General features: G+C 45.2%; 2 protein-coding genes across 12 annotated transcripts in view; one reads left to right on the top strand and one right to left on the bottom strand.

Annotated features, from left to right (window-relative positions):
- Positions 1-5,147, top strand: part of ARMC8 (armadillo repeat containing 8) — a 114,714-nt gene extending 109,567 nt beyond the window's left edge. For 3 of the 5 annotated variants that reach the window (XM_017895841.1, XM_017895840.1, XM_017895842.1), the window contains one exon: positions 2,645-3,261. In XM_017895841.1, the coding sequence (XP_017751330.1) occupies positions 2,645-2,678 (34 nt within the window). In that variant the 3' untranslated portion in view covers positions 2,679-3,261. Of the gene's footprint in view, positions 1-2,644 lie in introns of all 5 variants that reach the window. The other 2 variants (XM_017895838.1, XM_017895839.1) reach the window with 1 other exon arrangement.
- Positions 5,148-8,604: 3,457 nt separating this feature from the next.
- Positions 8,605-16,642, bottom strand: part of NME9 (NME/NM23 family member 9) — a 29,413-nt gene continuing 21,375 nt past the window's right edge. For all 7 annotated transcript variants that reach the window (XM_017895831.1, XM_017895832.1, XM_017895834.1 and 4 more), the window contains 5 exons: positions 13,594-13,676; positions 13,200-13,292; positions 12,060-12,214; positions 10,693-10,829; positions 8,605-8,880 (listed from right to left, as the gene is read on the bottom strand). In XM_017895831.1, coding sequence (XP_017751320.1) covers positions 8,816-8,880; positions 10,693-10,829; positions 12,060-12,214; positions 13,200-13,292; positions 13,594-13,676 — 533 coding nt within the window. In that variant the 3' untranslated portion in view covers positions 8,605-8,815. The remainder of the gene's footprint in view (positions 8,881-10,692; positions 10,830-12,059; positions 12,215-13,199; positions 13,293-13,593; positions 13,677-16,642) is intronic.

Raw genomic sequence — 16,642 nt, 5'->3', positions numbered from 1 at the left:
AAAAAAAAAAAAAAAAGGAAGAAGAAGCAGTAGTAAATACCTGCAGCCCAAGGCTGCTGGTCAGATGAGTGTAACATCAAAGTCAAGTCCAGTCACATGCTGAAGGCTAGATTTGAGCTTGTACTTTGAGGACTGGAACCTCTACCTCCACAGCTGCTGGCATAAACGATGGGCTCTGTCAGCCCATCTCTTCTGCCTGAGAGCTAGGTTGTTCACTGGGGTTTTTATCTCATATTTATTCAGAAGTAAAAACAGATTTTACTTAAAATCATCTCAGAGATAACCTAGGATGTAAGACAGGCCTTACCAGCATCAAGTGGGATAGGTTTAGCCTGCTTGCTTAGACCACTCTGGTGCTGTTTTCACATAAATTTTTAGTTCTTTTTAAACTTAAACCCTCATTAAAAGAATCAAGGTCTGAGCTACCCAACCTGAGTCCATCTAAGAAAGGGTGATCTTGCCTCCAAAACCATTCTTCTAAAAAGACTCCTTAGATAACGATAGTAGAAAGACAATAAAGGTGCAGTGTCTGAGACCCAAAATAATCAAACCTAGCCAACCTCTGAATAAGATCCATAAGGAGTTTGAATTGGCAGATTTAAAGAGCAATACAAAATTTTGATCAAGACCCTTATGTGGTATTCGCATCGTAGTACAGTAAAGTCTATCACCTGAAGAATACGTCTCTCAGGTTCCTTTTGTCGTTAAGGCTTTGATCCTTTGACTTTCAGATGCTTACAGATGAGAAGCTATTGCTAACCAGCCCTCTCCACCCAGGCTCAGAGGGCTTCAGGGTTGCAGGGTCCCAGAGCTCCCGCCTCCATCAGAACCGCTCTTCTCAGCCTCTTTAAGTATTTGGGGAGTCAGGTGGATGGTTTGTGGCATCATTCATAAACTTGTTTCTGAAAATGTCCTTGTAGAACCCAACTTGCTCATAACTTGGAGATAATCTTTCTAGAGTTTTCTGTTCTGATGAATTGGACTATTCACAGTATCATCTTTAGAGTCTTACAGAATTGCAAGAATATACCTTAGTATACCACTTAAAAAACTGTTATGTCCATTACTGCAGAAACTGCACTTGAATCCAGCTTATTGTATGCATAGTCCACTTGGTATTAGTTTGATTAGCTAGTGTACCTGAACATTGTAGACTTTCTTTCCATAGCTTAGAAGAGGAGACCATTGCTGAAACCTGACGTCCTAATTCCCACAGTTTCAGCCTCTTTAGAAACTTTGCCAAGTTTGTGATAGGAATAGTAAAGGAGGCCTCCTTGGGCCCACCTCAAAGGAGGCCACTTTTACAAGGATCAGGATAGATTAAGTCACTGTTCACATTCTTTTTTTTTTCTTTGGTTTGTTTTTGGGTTTTGTTTTGTTTTGTTGTTTTTTGAGATGAAGTTTTGCTCTTGTCACATAGGCTGGAGTGCAATGGCATGATCTCAGCTCACTGCAACCTCTGCCTTCCAGGTTCAGGCTATTCTCCTGGCTCAGCCTCCGAAGTAGTTGGGATTACAGGTGCCTGCTACCACACTCAGCTAATTTTTGTATTTTTAGTAGAAATAGGGTTTCTCTATGTTGGCAGGCTGGTCTTGAACTCCTGACCTCAGGTGATCCACCCGCCTCGGCCTCCCAAAGTGCTAGGATTACAGGTGTGAGCCACAGACATTTTTTTTTTTTTTTTTTGAGACGGAGTCTTGCTCTATCGCCCAGGCTGGAGTGCAGTGGCCAGATCTCAGCTCACTGCAAGCTCCGCCTCCCGGGTTCCCGCCATTCTCCTGCCTCAGCCTCCCGAGTAGCTGGGACTACAGGCGCCCGCCACCTCGCCCAGCTAGTTTTTTGTATTTTTTAGTAGAGACGGGGTTTCATGGTGTTAGCCAGGATGGTCTTGATCTCCTGACCTCGTGATCCACCCGTCTCGGCCTCCCAAAGTGCTGGGATTACAGGCTTGAGCCACCGTGCCCGGCCGAGCCACAGACATTCTATCTTTTCCTTTTTACCTGGCCCATTTCCTTCTTCCCCCATCACCGTAACAACGCACATCTCACATTGATCAGTTATGGAGTCATCAGGTGTGATGAGAAGAACAAGATGAAATTGTAGCCTTCTTCCACAGTTTTGAGGCATGTAAAGCATAAGACAGCCTCATCCCATGGGCTCTTGGCCCCTTCCATGCACCTTCTAATCACCTCAACACCATTTCCTTGGTCAGTTTTCTTATTTGCTTCCCAGAACCCTAAGTGTCCTCCCCTAGTGTTGTGCTTCACTGCGTAAAACCTACATGGCAGTAAGAAAAAGTGAAGAATTTGAGACCTATCACAACTAGATTCCAGTGACAAAAGAAAACATTATAGAATGTCAGCACATACCAGCGACTGTGGAATGTCACTGAGCTGCAGCAGGTTTAAGTGCAGGAACAGCCCTCTGAGAGAACCACAGAAATAAGAATATAGCCAGAGTAGATTTCAGGTATCTGCCCACTGCGGATCTCTGCCCCTTAAGGTAGGTGCTCACCTGGGCTTACCCCAATTCCCTCTGGAGATTTACTTTTTTAGACTTCCCCAACTATCATCATTGAACCATAGGGTTTTTTACCCCAATTACAATTCTGAGATAATGGCTAACAGGAGTTTTGTGATTTCAGGGCAAAGATGGCACTGCAGCAGTACCTGGCATGATGGGAGTGCCCCTGGGCACCTGCGAGCATCCCACCTCCTTGTTTAAGGAAGTACAGGAACCAGCCTCATTTGATTCCTTCTATTTGCACAAGTCACCTTGGACTGCAGGGAGCTGTTTTGCAAAAGCAGTTTAGTAGGCTTAGATCTCAAATTCATCTTGAGAACATTTTTTTGAGGTAGTAATTTCCTCAGAAGACTCTTGTGTTTTGTTTTGGTTTTTTTTTTTTCTGAGCTACCCGGACTCTTTATTAGAACAATCAGTCATTTTCCTTTGGACCTACAATTTTTTGCCTATGCTGCAGCCACTTTGTGAGTGAGAATGAATATGTCTGTGTAAACACACAGGCACGTGTGTGTATGTGCACGTACATGGGCCAGAATGAATGGATGTGTGTGTGTGTGAGGGATACCTCAGATTTTTCTTTTCTTATTTTGTGTGAAAATCTCTTTTCTACAGATTTTCCAGGGTTTAAGCATTGCTTGCTGTATAAAAAACTTTACTGAATTATATACAGTTTGAATGAAATGTTATTTTAAAAACAAAACAATTGTTAAGTGTTCCATAAAGGTTATGTTGAATTTTGGTCAGATGAATATTTGTAAGTAAAAAATATATGCATTTCTGAACCTCAACTTACATAGATTTTCTTTATATATTAAAAAAAAAGAAAAAGTTGGCTATAGTTGGCCTGATTAACAGGCACTATACATGGTGCTGTGCAAAAATAGTAAGCTAGCATCTTACTGCCATCAATATTAGCAGGTACAAAGCCTTTTTTCATCCTAATTCAATAAGTTCTCAGGCTTCCAAGTCAGACAGACAGGGAGGAGTAAAGTGAGGCGACAGATTCACCATAGGCTTTTTGAAGCATCAAAGGGAAATATAACTACTGATAGTGAAAGTCCAGCCATGACCCAGATGGGCTTACCCTTGACAGGAACTGGGGACCGAGAGCCTCCCAATTGCCCTAACTCCTGTCATTGGTATTAGCAATATCTGGCTGGATTTAGAACCAGTCATGGAAACTTGTGCTCAAACTAAAAGTAGGTCATCACTTCCCAGAAACAGAACACCTTGTGCTTCCTGAAACAGCATATATCACTGTGAAACTAAAGAATGTTCTACAGACACACCTGTAGAAAGAAACAAAGAACAGGATAGTTTAGAAAGCTTTCTCTTAGCTGTATTCAGCAAATTTCATATTAGTTGCTCAGGATTGCTAGTTGGTATGCTTTTGTAAAATGAGATTGAAATTTAATAAAAGATGCAACTAAAATATTTTCCTGCATGAAGCGAAAAACACTCAAGTTGAGAGAGGGGCAAGGGAATCTCCCCAGGATGACTGAAGATGACTTCTTTTTACAGCAAGTACCATTAGCCTTTCTGCACCCAACTTCTGGGTCAGCAGCAAGGTGAACTCAACAGAAGTTGCTCTTGACTGTTTGAAGGTAGAAGCAGCCTGCCCTTTCTCTTTGTTAAAAGAAGGTCAAAGGCATCACAACCAGGATGCAAGGTCTGTGGTCCAGAAGCTTGCGGTGAGTGTGTGCCACTGATGGAGCCCCAAGCCCACCCACCAGCCACTCCTGATGGGGTTGCTCACACTGCAGCTGCCCTATCACTACCATGCACCTTCCTTTGAAGATTTAAATGTTTGATTGCAAATGAATGTTTTAAAAATGTATTTAATGCAATTTTTTTCCTGCTTTCAACATGACCACCCAAGATTCAAGTTACTATTTTTTCAGAACATCACTGATTTTAAAATCTGTCCCAACAGGACTTGGTTTTGTGCAGATATCAGAGTGCTAATGTGAGAAACCCGGTTAAAAGAAAACTTAGTTTATTGGGAAGAAAGCCTTAGGCCCACTCGTTTCTAGTACTGTGAAAATATCCTTGGTTGGCATTTTTAACACAAAACACTATAGTATTGGTATTAAATAGTACTAGGTAAATATAAAGAAACCAATAATGAATTGCTGAGACAATCTTGAACCCAAATAGCATTAGAGAGCTGAAGGCCCAGTGAAGTAACACTTTCACACTTAAACTCTGTGGATACATCTTGCCTGTGGGTATAAACAGATGGTCAAATTAAAAATGCTTTACTATAATTAACTTTTCTGATTTGAATGAAGGGAAATGTATTTATTGAAACAAAGCTGTTTGCTGCTTTATGCAGGTGCAGTGTTCAGTCAACAAGGAAGTGGGAAGAGTGGACATGGTCTTTTGTCTACACCCAAGTTCTTAACTAAGCTTCTCGCTCTAATACTGCATTCTGTTTCTCCTTTTGTGCCCTCATTGTAATCCAAAATTTATGAACTAGAAAAGAATGTCCAATTTAATAAGTTGCATTTTTTTTCCTTAAGCACTTTATTCAGAACAATACATGTTCTTCTGGTAGTGTTTGGATAATATGATTTTAACACATGCTAATAAAAGCCAAGAAAAATCACGGCAACTTCTAAAAAGGAGTCTGTTTTCCAAATGTCTAGAACATTAGGAAACATCAGAAGATAATGTGTACACACTTTTGGAACCTGTGATTCTTGGTAAATGAAGGGCTGGGAAGTGCTTTGCATTTCAGAGTGGGACCCAGTGCCTTAGGGTAACTGGCTCCTAGAGGCATCTGCAGCAGTCTGGGGACCCCACTCTTTTTGGCCTCCTTCTGAAGGCCAGCAGACCTTCACAGGTGGGCACTCCTAGCCACAAGGTATCCCATCCCCAATGTCATGTCCATCCCCTCCATCCTCTTCTTAGGTATGCCCCATCTCCACTGCCACCAGCTGCTCAGTGTGCAAGAGCTTGCTCTCCCTCTGCAAGGACACACAGGTGCTCTTCATCTACCACGCACTGCCACCTTTCCCGTCTCTGAATTGTAGGCACACCTCCTATCTCAAGGCCTCACTGGAAACAAAGCCAAGGATACCTGTACCAGAGTGTGGTGGGAGGGTGATGAGGCGGGCAAGAGAGGGAATAATCGTGGTAGGAACCTCTGAGAGGACCCAAGGTAAGGCCAAGAGAGTAGGAGCAGGTCCAAGCAGGCCCCTGTTTCCCATAACCGCCACAGGGAAAAGTTGGAAGAAAAGCCTAAGAAAAGAGGAAGAGGGCCTCCCACCCCAGATCTTGATGGAGGGCTGACAGAAAGGTTCCAATTTCTTGCCACCTGGGATAGGGACTGGTGCTGTCCCCATCCTGCCCCTTCCCTGTTTACTGGGCAGAGAGGCACATGTTTATTTCCAGCATGAGAGAAGGTCTAGGATCTGGCTTTAGGGAAGGCTGAGGGAACCCCCCAAGTCCACTTGAGTGGACTACTAAGCCACCTTTCCTCCCTCTATCTCTGCAACCCCTGGCTCCTGGCTTTGGCAAGCACTCTGCCCTCAGGCTGAGTGGAGGTCCAGAGCCAGTCCTGAAATAAAACCACCCTCCTTGACTTCATGGAGCCGAGTCTGCCCTCCTTCCTGTCAGGCACTCACACCCAGGAGCCAACGGGTCTTAAAACCAAAAGCGGCACCCATCCTTGACTTCCTTATTTGCTTCTGTTGTGGGAAACCAGGCCTAGGGTCTCTGCCAAGGAGTTCCATCCTCTAAGAGTGGGCTGATATTTGAGCCACTCTCGGGAACCCCCTTACACCCCATTCCCCTGTTCCTTATGCCATGAAACTTGTGGACTCTTAGAGATGCCCTGCAATGCTGAACCCACAGCATCCCTGAGTCACCAGTAATGGGAGGAAGAGGCATGTCACCATTTCCTTACACTCCAGCCCCATCACCTAGTGCCCCACTTGCTTTCCCACTGCCCTGCCCAGCTACTTCATCCATCACTGACACAAGAACACTCTCCGCCTACAGGCTCAGTTCCCCAATCTCATTTTCCCCTCTCTCCCCTGCTTTGGGAGGCCCTGGTGGCTCCATCTCTCATCTCACCAGTGTTGGAAGATCCTTGGCTTCCCAGATTCTGGGGAGATCAGATGGCTGTCAGCTGGGTGCACCCCCTCGAAGTAGCTCATTCAGAGCCACACATACCTGTGGTGTGGAAGCCCAGGCATAGGGCTTCTCCAAGTCATTTGCCACTTCTGAAGTGGGCACAGACCATATGGGCCCCGCTCTTGAACCCACTCCCAAAGGGAAGAGCACAGCCCCATGGTGGGCTGTGAGTCTGGGGATCTGGAATAGTGCATCCAGCTTCCTGACAGATTCTGTCAGTGAGGGCTTTGTCATGCACATTGAGATCCTGTACAGGTTCCGATGAGCACTGTGGACATGTGTGTTTCCATCCAGGGGTGACACAAGGTCCTGGCAAACACAGTGGCCTTAAACAGTAGGGCCTATTGAAGGTCACCAGCCTTGGTTCCCAACTCTGGGGACTGATTTATCCATGTATCCCCAGAGCCAGCTCAGGGCCTAGCACAGACTGTCTTGTGCTAGGCTGACAAAGTGTGATGCACCCACGAAGACGTCCTCTGGGAGCTAACTGCCCATTTAAAGAACTTCAAGTCATGGACAAAACCAGCAAGGAGGAAGACGCTGCCATTTGCTTCCTAGTATAGAAAAACATGGCCTTCTCCTCAGGAAAAAGTATGCCTGCACCTGGCAAATTTACAAATAAAGTGGTTAGAGGGGGTGGCATTGTGTGCCAATAATTTCCAAGTGGTCATAATAGCTACTTTTTACTGAAATCCTGTGTCCCTCAAGGGGAGAACTGCAGAGTGATGGCTAAGCCAGGCAATTCAGTGAGAGCTGAAGGCAACCTGCCCCACTAGGAGCTCTCAGCTTTTAAATTTAGGTGTCACCCAGAATCAGAAACCAGAGAAATGGGGGAGGGATGCGTCAAGAAAATTAGATGAACCGTGTTTCCAAATTTAATGTCTAAGCATTGCTTTATGAACATGCCTTGGTAATGGAGAACTGCAGATGGGAAAATCTGGCAGCATTAAATGACTGTTGGTGTGACTTGGGCAGGCAGCATGAAGAAGCATTTGGAGCCTATTTATACCTGCCTCGGCATCAGGGTGCCTGAAAGTGTCATAGCCAATCTTGCACTGTTTTCAAGCTCATGGTTACCAAATTAAGTTCTAAAATTGTTTAATTCATAAGGTAGATTTATTGTTGGGGAAACACCATCTCATATAACCCAGTATCTTCTGAGATGACACTATATCTCACAACAGGATATAATAACTGATGTTCAATTATTTTGTAAAATCCCAAAGACAGAAAAAAAAAACTGTGTTCTACATACTGTTTAATAAGGCAGAAAAGTATATACTATTCTCTTTACTTTTTTTTTTTTTTTTTTTTTTTGAAACGGAGTCTCACTCTGTCACCCAGGCTGGAGTGCAGTGGCATGATCTCAGCTCACTGCAACCTTCACCTCCCGGGTTAAAGCAATTCTCATGCCTAAGCCACCCAAGTAGCTGGGATTACAGGCGCACGCCACCACGCCCGGCTAATTTTTTTGTATTTTAGTAGGGACAGGGTTTCACCATGTAGGGCAGGCTGGTGTCGAACTCCTGACCTTAAGTGATCCACCTGCCTCGGCCTCCTAAAGTGCTGGAATTACAGGCGTGAACCACTGCGCCCAGCCGTATTATTTCCATTGTCTACAAAAGACAGCTAAACCAAAAAGTATTGGTACTCAAAAGAGTAAGTTCCGATTCTGGAGGTCCGTTTTGTGCAGTAGACCCANTTTTTTTTTTTTTTTTTTTTTTTTTTTTTATTGAAACGGAGTCTCACTCTGTCACCCAGGCTGGAGTGCAGTGGCATGATCTCAGCTCACTGCAACCTTCACCTCCCGGGTTAAAGCAATTCTCATGCCTAAGCCACCCAAGTAGCTGGGATTACAGGCGCACGCCACCACGCCCGGCTAATTTTTTTGTATTTTAGTAGGGACAGGGTTTCACCATGTAGGGCAGGCTGGTGTCGAACTCCTGACCTTAAGTGATCCACCTGCCTCGGCCTCCTAAAGTGCTGGAATTACAGGCGTGAACCACTGCGCCCAGCCGTATTATTTCCATTGTCTACAAAAGACAGCTAAACCAAAAAGTATTGGTACTCAAAAGAGTAAGTTCCGATTCTGGAGGTCCGTTTTGTGCAGTAGACCCATGGTCACGTGCTCCGGAAGAGCAGCACAGCCATCTCAATCCACATCCTCGGGAAAGCAAAGCGCCTCAGTGGGCCCCTCTGTTGCTTCAGCCTCACCGCCTGTGGGATGACAGATGTTGGGTAGGACTCCTGAAACAGCCCTGTCCCAGACCTTCTGTCCCACCCACCATCCACAAAGAAATGGGAAGTTAAAGGCCAGAGCGGGAGGGCCAGCAAAGAAGTCCTGATACGTGTTAAGGACCAGGAATTAAACAGAATGGATAACATTGAGCATTTAATTCATGTCATATGCCAGACCAAGAGCTTTACATCCTGTCTTTCATCTTCACAACAGCTCTATGATGAAGATTTTTATTATGAAGTTACTTGTGGTTATGACAAGTCTATCATTATCTCCATTTAACAGATGAGGAAACTGAGGCCCAGAAAAGGTAAGTAACCTTTTGGAGGCTCTTCAGCTGGGGAATAGTGGAGCCAGAATTCAAACCCGGGATTGTCTGTCACCTTGACTCCTGCGTTTTTTTAGCAGGAATAGGGCTAAGTACAATGGAGGCATATGCTTCTCCCCAAAGCTGAGAAAGTGTGACACATCGGAATAAATGGGCAGAACAGCACCCCAGCCAGGCTGCTTCAGTGTCCAAAGGAGGCTGTGCACTTATTCCCAGGATGTGGTCTGCAGGTAACCCCTTTTCTCATCACCTGAGGCCAAAAAGTCAGTCTCATGATCTTCCAGCACGCCCAACAGCCCAGTGAGAACTTCCCAGCCACCTGCCCCAGACTTGGCTCTGAGTTACAGCTCTTTGCTTCCAATCACCACCCCCCATTCCCAAAAGCTTGAAGGTGCCCCACAACCCTGGACACATAAGGAAATGCATCATGGACTCTCTGAGGGCAGGTCCCAGAGGAAAGCTGGCCTGGAGTGTGTCAGTGGGTCTCTGATCCACACAGAGCCACACTTCCCAAGATTTCCTGGCTCCCCAACCTCTGGCTTGCTCAGCTTGTTCCTCAGCTGGCAGTGGGAATAATTCTGCTTCACAGGGCAGTGACAAGTCCACCTATTTTGACTTGGCTGCATTTCAGATCTTGAGACCATGAGCATATCAAACATTTAGGCAAATATATCAATTAAAACCCAAACATTTAGACACACATTGATTATTTCCATTTCAGATGTGAATGTGGCCTTCTCCCAAGAATCCAACCCTCACATCCTTTGGGTTTTCCCAAGGTAATCATCTCCCAGCCCCGTCCACTCATTTCGTGCTCAAACCAGAGACATGTAATGCAGCAGTTTCACTGGTTATAGGGTAGACTTAGTCACATGGGCTCCGGGCCCCTTGGGGCTCTCACCCAGATTTGGAGGTGGCGATGCCACCTCCCATGCCTTTCCCAGAGGCTGTCTGAATGCTTCCCATGAAGGGAAGGTCCTAAACAATGGTCATGCATTGAAATGTGGGGCTGAGGGAGATGAGGTCACAGCAGGCTCCAGGTTGAAGCCCCTTCTGTATAGCTGCATTTCTCAGTGAGCCCTTAGGGGCTTAACATGGAGTGTGTGGAGTACGTCTGGCCTCTGACTGACTTTGAGGTAGGCTTCCAGAAAGTTAATGAAATTTTCCCAATGGTTTCCACAGGGAAATGCAAATAAAGTACTTTTGCACAAAATATGACTCCAGAATAAGCAGCAAAAAATTTAATGAGGTATTAAAAAGCAACACTGTTACTCTATGAGGACACAAAAGAGTTTAGTATTGATACTCAAGTTATATAATGACCTGTATTTTCAGAACAGGACTGTATTAGTTTGAAGACTTAGTTACCAAAAATTATCAATCCCCCACACACTCAAGCACATAGTCACAAATTCCTTGTATCTATGATTTAATAAAGATCAAATCTGCCTTGATGACTTACCCTGAGGGGCTTCTGTATCTTTGTCTGAAAATTTCAAACTGGGGAAGAGCAATGCCAGTTCTCTGTCAGCATCTTCTCTGTCCCGGCTTCCGTGGACGGCATTAAAGGGCATTTCTGTGCCGTACTGAGCTCGGAGACTGGGAACATTGGCAAAATGTAAAAGAAACAATTGTTTCATTTGAAAAGAAATGTTTTGCTTTCTGGCAACATGATCACTGGCTACCAATCAGCACCCTGCATTCCTGTGAAATTGATTTCTCTGCAGGAAATACCAAGAACAGCAGCAATGATAATAGTAGCTGGCATTTATTTGGTCATGGCAGTGTGCTGGGCACATAGTTGGGTACTTACACGATCCCATTGCATTTTCGCCACAGCTCTATGAGACAGAGTGCTGTTACCCCCATTTTAAAGATGCCTGATTAATGGTGTAAGCGCAGGAGCTGCCATTTTGTCGATATTACTGCCAAAGGCTAGCACCATACCAAGTGCTTGATAAAGTTTTGCATAGTTATCCTTGCAATAGCTTCGTAAGACAGTAATATTGCTATGATTTCCTGTGTGTCAAGCACTACTCTCGGCGAGGTATATACATGCATGTATACACACTCGTGATGGATGCTTATATCCCTATTTTACAGTTGAGAGAACTCAGGCTAAGAAGAGACTTACAGTGACCTAAGATCTGAATCTTGAGCTGTCTTTCACTAGCCCAGCCTGCCTCATATATAAATGTTCCTGGTCCCCTACAGCTACAAAGTACAACTGCAGTTCCTTGGCCTCTCTAATTTCTTTCCTGTTGTCTGGACCTGTCAGCTTCAAAGGCCAAGGTACAGTGGATTTGGATTGCTGGCGCCAGGCTAAATATTCCCATGTCCAAGGAGCAGGCCAAGGAAGCCCAGTGCAATGTGCAAAACAGGGTACTCAGACTCCTGAGGGCCTCAGGACACCCTGATGGGGAGTAGGTTTGGATGGCATTGAGACTACAGTGCAGATTCTCAGGCCCTGGCCCAGAGTCTCTGATAGGCTTGAATGGGGCCCTAGAATCTGTATTTTCCTGGGAGTACCCTCTGGAATCCTCTGGCTGCAAAGAGAAAACAGTGACTGAGGAATGAATCCAGAAGCAGCCTTCAGAAGAGGACAGAGCAGGAGAGGAGGCACCTCACAGGAGGCACTCAGTAAAGGCTGGGGACTGGACCAGAGGGGGAAGATGTCAGGGTCTCCCCAAATATATAAGAGAGAGGCTCCTGGCCATCAGAGAGTCCTCTGTGTTACCCACGATTCTAGGCTGAACACTTTGAGTGGGACTCAGCTTCCTGGGATGCAGGTTTTAAGATGGATGAAAGGACCACAGCTGGTGACGTCACCTTTCAGGCTGCTCCCTCCTGGCCACAATGGGGTCACAGGGGCCCATGACGGTTCGCCAGCTAGTGACCACGTCTTCGAAGCCCTCAGTCCTAGTAAGGATCAGGAGGTGGCTCGGTCCACTGCACATGTGATGTACCAGCTTCTCAAATGCCTCCTAGGCACAGGGAGGGAAAACAGTGACCCAGGGCAGGAGCTGCTAGGGCCTGCAGAGGATCAGCAAGCCCATCTCACCCACGGGATGAGAGAGAGTTAGTGAGCAGCCTTGCTACCAGCCAGCATGCCCGTGGCCACTCAGCCACTGCACCCTGTCTCTGCCTGGCCACCTCTGCCTGCTGTGGAGGATGTCAGGCATGGGTGGTAGTGATGACCAGCCACACTCAGAGCACTCAGAATGACAAGAGTTTTAAGTTGACTCATTTGGGAATAAATATGAGATGATTATATAAGTTAGGCAGAGACATTTAAAAGACCATATCTATGGAAATCATATGATGCTGGATAACCAAGGGGTGAAATATAGTTGGTACTTCTTTTTTTTTTTCATGCAATGCCTCACAACCCTTCCTCCTCAAGTAACAGTACTCTGGTTTTCCTTCGGGGAACAGCTCTTCTCCATTTAATTTGGTCCAAATTTGACTGACAATCATGATGCCTATTCCCCAACACACACACACACACACACACACACACACCCCTGACATGAGAGGAAGGGCTATGGCCCAAGCTAAGCCAAGAAGACTCCCAAGCAGGTGGGTCATCAGCAGAAGCAAATGGAAGGTGGTTAGATCTGAGTTATCCAATGGCAGTATCTAAAGTCATATGCTCGAGGCTTTGCTTCTGAGATCCCTCGCTTCCTTTTGTCTCCAAGTCCTTCTCATTAAACTCTCCCTTCAACTATGGGTTATCCTTCTAATAAATTCCTTAATTCATTTCTTAGAGTCAAAACCTTTTCTTTGCAACCAAAAAACTTTACCTGACACAGCCTATTGTCATTCTGAGAACAAATTCATGACCCACTTGCCGTTCCTATTTTGGTTCTTCATAATTTCTTCTGTCACAAACTAATATCAATCTACAAGCATAATGTTGGAGGAAGAGAAACGACAGCGTGTTGAACTTGTGGAAGTAGATGAGCTGACCTCTCCAGCTCTGTGTTGGTAGAAAAGTCGCATTTCTGCCTCTGTCATGGTTCTCTCTTCATTTGTTAGAATTTCAAACCCAGCTTCCTGAATCTGTAGAATATATATAAATATTCTGAAAGGGTAAATCAAGCTCAAATTCACATTGATTAATTAATTTAGTTGCAAGGTAAAAAAATAAAGACAGGCAACATTAAAGGCTGTGGAGACACTGATCCTCACATTATCTGTCCCAATCAGATTTAACATTTTCATTTGCTTGAATGGAGTTTGAGCTACAATCCCTTAGAAGTCGTCTTCCCGCACTAAGATATCACTGCCTGGTGCCCCATCCCTGTTTATCCACAAGAGAGGGCACAAGGACAGTGGTGCACGTAAGTGTTGTCTCTCTTACCTTCATGATAATCTCATCGGTCTTTCCGTGGGCCACTGCGTCTGGTTTAATGATGGCCAAGGTACAGATCCTCTCTGATGAAACTAAGCCAAAAATGGTGCTGTCAGATGCTGATGTTTGAGGCTCTCGGGAGTCCATCCACAAAAAAACAATGCTACACAAGGCTCCATTGCACCAAGTGGTAGGCACAGGCTTGGGCTCTCAGGGTTCCCTCCCCTGGCCTTAGTTTTGCCCCTGCAAACCTGGACTCTGGTGGATGTACCAGTCTGACTCCAGACCTCAACCTCCATCTTGCTGCAAGGAACAGAGACTGAGAGACTGGCTTAATGAACCTGTCTCTGACAGGGCAGGTGGCAGAGGAGGAACATGGGGGAAGGGATTGCTGAAAGACTGCTTGGGACCAGAAATCCAGAAACAACTGAATTGAGTTGGCCTGGGGAGTGGTAAGAAGAGGTATAGGAGAAAGTGAGAGGGGGCCTGGAGCATGGGCAACACAGACCTGGCTGCCCTCATCTCTTCCTGTCACCCTCTCATGATTCCCACCCAGCCTCTACCTGCTGTCTGCCACATGCTCTCCTTTCACTCTACTGGCTCCTGTGCCTCTGCTGCTTTTTCCCTTTCCTGCTATGTAGCTAAAAATGGCTCCTCCAGGCCCTGAGTCTGCGTGATGTTCCGTGACTTCTCAGCTCCAGCACATACTACCAGATTGCAGTTTCAGTAGTCTGTCTCCGTTCAAGTTCTCCTGAGATAAGCCAGATTGCCCCACTCATTAGTCTGAGCCAAGGTACCAGCCCTAGCTCACTGGCCAGTCTGCTGATTGACTGCCCTTGAATGAGCATCCACCAGTCCAATTAGCTATGACAATGAAGGAGGTGCCACAAGATCAGAGTCCACTGCTGAGGCCCACAGGAGCTATAGGGAGGTCTGTGTCTAGTCCATGAGCCCACCTCCATTGTCCTCCTGCTTATATAAACTTGTCTTTGGTGAGTTATCTACACTCTACACAGAATCATCATTCTCCTATCACCTATTTTGTTTCTCAGCTTTTACATTGGTTGTGTTGAAATGAAACAAGACAATATCTACATTTAAAGAGGGCTTTCTAGTCTGAAAATCTCAAAACATGTATTGCAAAAGTATAAATCATTTCAAGTAACAAATCTATTATTTCTTTCTGAGATTACTATTTCTAATATATCATGAATAGTTAGATTTTAAGAGACTTTTACAATACATTCCATTATAAATTGATTAATGAGATCACCTAAAGGTAGAGGAAGAAGAGAAGAGACCAAAACAGGGGCCTGGGGCATTCCAGGTTAAAAGGACAGCACAAGAAAAGAAGCCAATGAAGGAGAAACTGAGGAGAGGCCAGAGACATAGAAGGAAAACAAGAAAAGTCATGACATCTCAGAAACCGGAAGAGAAGGTTTTGAGAAGGAAGATACTGTGAACATCATCTCATTCTGCAGAAAAATCCCATAAGATATGCACTGGAAACTACCTGTTGGTGCCACCAATGAGCACCATTTCAGGGAGTAGTGAGCACAGAGGCCAGATTGCAATAGGTCGGGGCACGAATGGAAAGTGAAGGTGGCCTAGAGTGTGGACAAAGGAAGCTTGGCTGTGAATAAGAGGAAGACTAAGGGCAAGGGCAGTATCTTAGGTGGTTTTCTAGGTGGGAGAGACTTGATTTGGGAGGAAATCACGGAGGAGGGAAGAAAGAGGCGATAATACAATAGGGGAGTAACAGATGTCTCCTGCAGAATCACAATCACTGATTTTCTCTTCACCCTTGAAGTTTTCTTGCTGTCCTAAACTGTGCCTTCTCCCTTGTTAGAATCCAATTCAAACAATTCTTATTCTCCACACATGTAAAAACAGCCTTTCTATTTCAAGCAATAATTTAAAAAATCTTCCTCCTCTTATCAACACAGTTCCTGAGCCTAATTCTGGTTTTCCCTTGTGTCTCGGTTACCACCAAGAGACACCATCCCAGCAATAGCCTTCCTAACTCTTAGCTTTTCTTCATTCTGTCAGGCCAAGTTTTCTCTTATGAAAGGTTCAGGAAGTACTGTGATACCCAGGAGTGTAAAGTCTGCAAGTTAATATTTGGGGAAGATAGGAAAGAGGTTGTAGGGCTCTGGGAAAGAAAGGTTTTCTAATGTTTAAGAAAGAGGTGAGGCCGGGCGCGGTGGCTCAAGCCTGTAATCCCAGCACTTTGGGAGGCCGAGACGGGCGGATCACGAGGTCAGGAGATCGAGACCATCCTGGCTAACACGGTGAAACCCCGTCTCTACTAAAGAAATACAAAACTTAGCCGGGCGAGGTGGCGGGCACCTGTAGTCCCAGCTACTTGGGAGGCTGAGGCGAGAGAATGGCGTAAACCCGGGAGGAGGAGCTTGCAGTGAGCTGAGATCCGGCCACTGCACTCCAGCCTGGGAGACAGAGCAAGACTCCGTCTCAAAAAAAAAAAAAAGAAAGAGGTGAAAAAAGAGGCTTGAGCTTTTTTAAAAAGTTCAAATAAGGACTAAGGAAATACCAGCATCATTGCTTTCAGTTATTGGTGTTGCTTCCCTCCATTTTATTACATGCAGCTTTTTTTGATGCCTGGTAATTGCCATGAAAGTCACACCTGTTATATTTGAACATAATCAAAACGCTGTGTAATGGGCCCAAAATGCTGTTAAAGATCAGAAGAGAGATTTAACACAGTATGTTTGAAGTCCAGTGACTGGAGACAAAATATTTTATGGTTAAGCTTCCCAGAATCATTCCAATTTATCTAGCAACAGGCTTCTCAATAGAAACTATATAGGCCAGGAGGCAGTGGAATGACATTTCCAAAATACTGAAAGAAAAAAAAAGAACGGTCATCCAAGAATACCATACCCAGCAAAACTATCCCTCAAATATGAAGGCGGGCCAAGCACAATGGCCCAGCACCTTGGGAGGCCCAGGTGGGCAGATCACCTGATGTCAGGGGTTCAAGACCAGCCTGACCAACAGGGCAAAACCCTGTCTCTACTAAAAATACAAAAAAAAAAAA

The sequence above is a fragment of the Rhinopithecus bieti genome, unplaced genomic scaffold (assembly GCF_001698545.2).
Source record: "Rhinopithecus bieti isolate Rb0 unplaced genomic scaffold, ASM169854v2 scaffold_26603, whole genome shotgun sequence".
NCBI classification, from domain to species: domain Eukaryota; kingdom Metazoa; phylum Chordata; class Mammalia; order Primates; family Cercopithecidae; genus Rhinopithecus; species Rhinopithecus bieti.
Note: the sequence above shows the minus strand (reverse complement) of the source record. Positions and strands in the feature narration are given on the sequence as shown.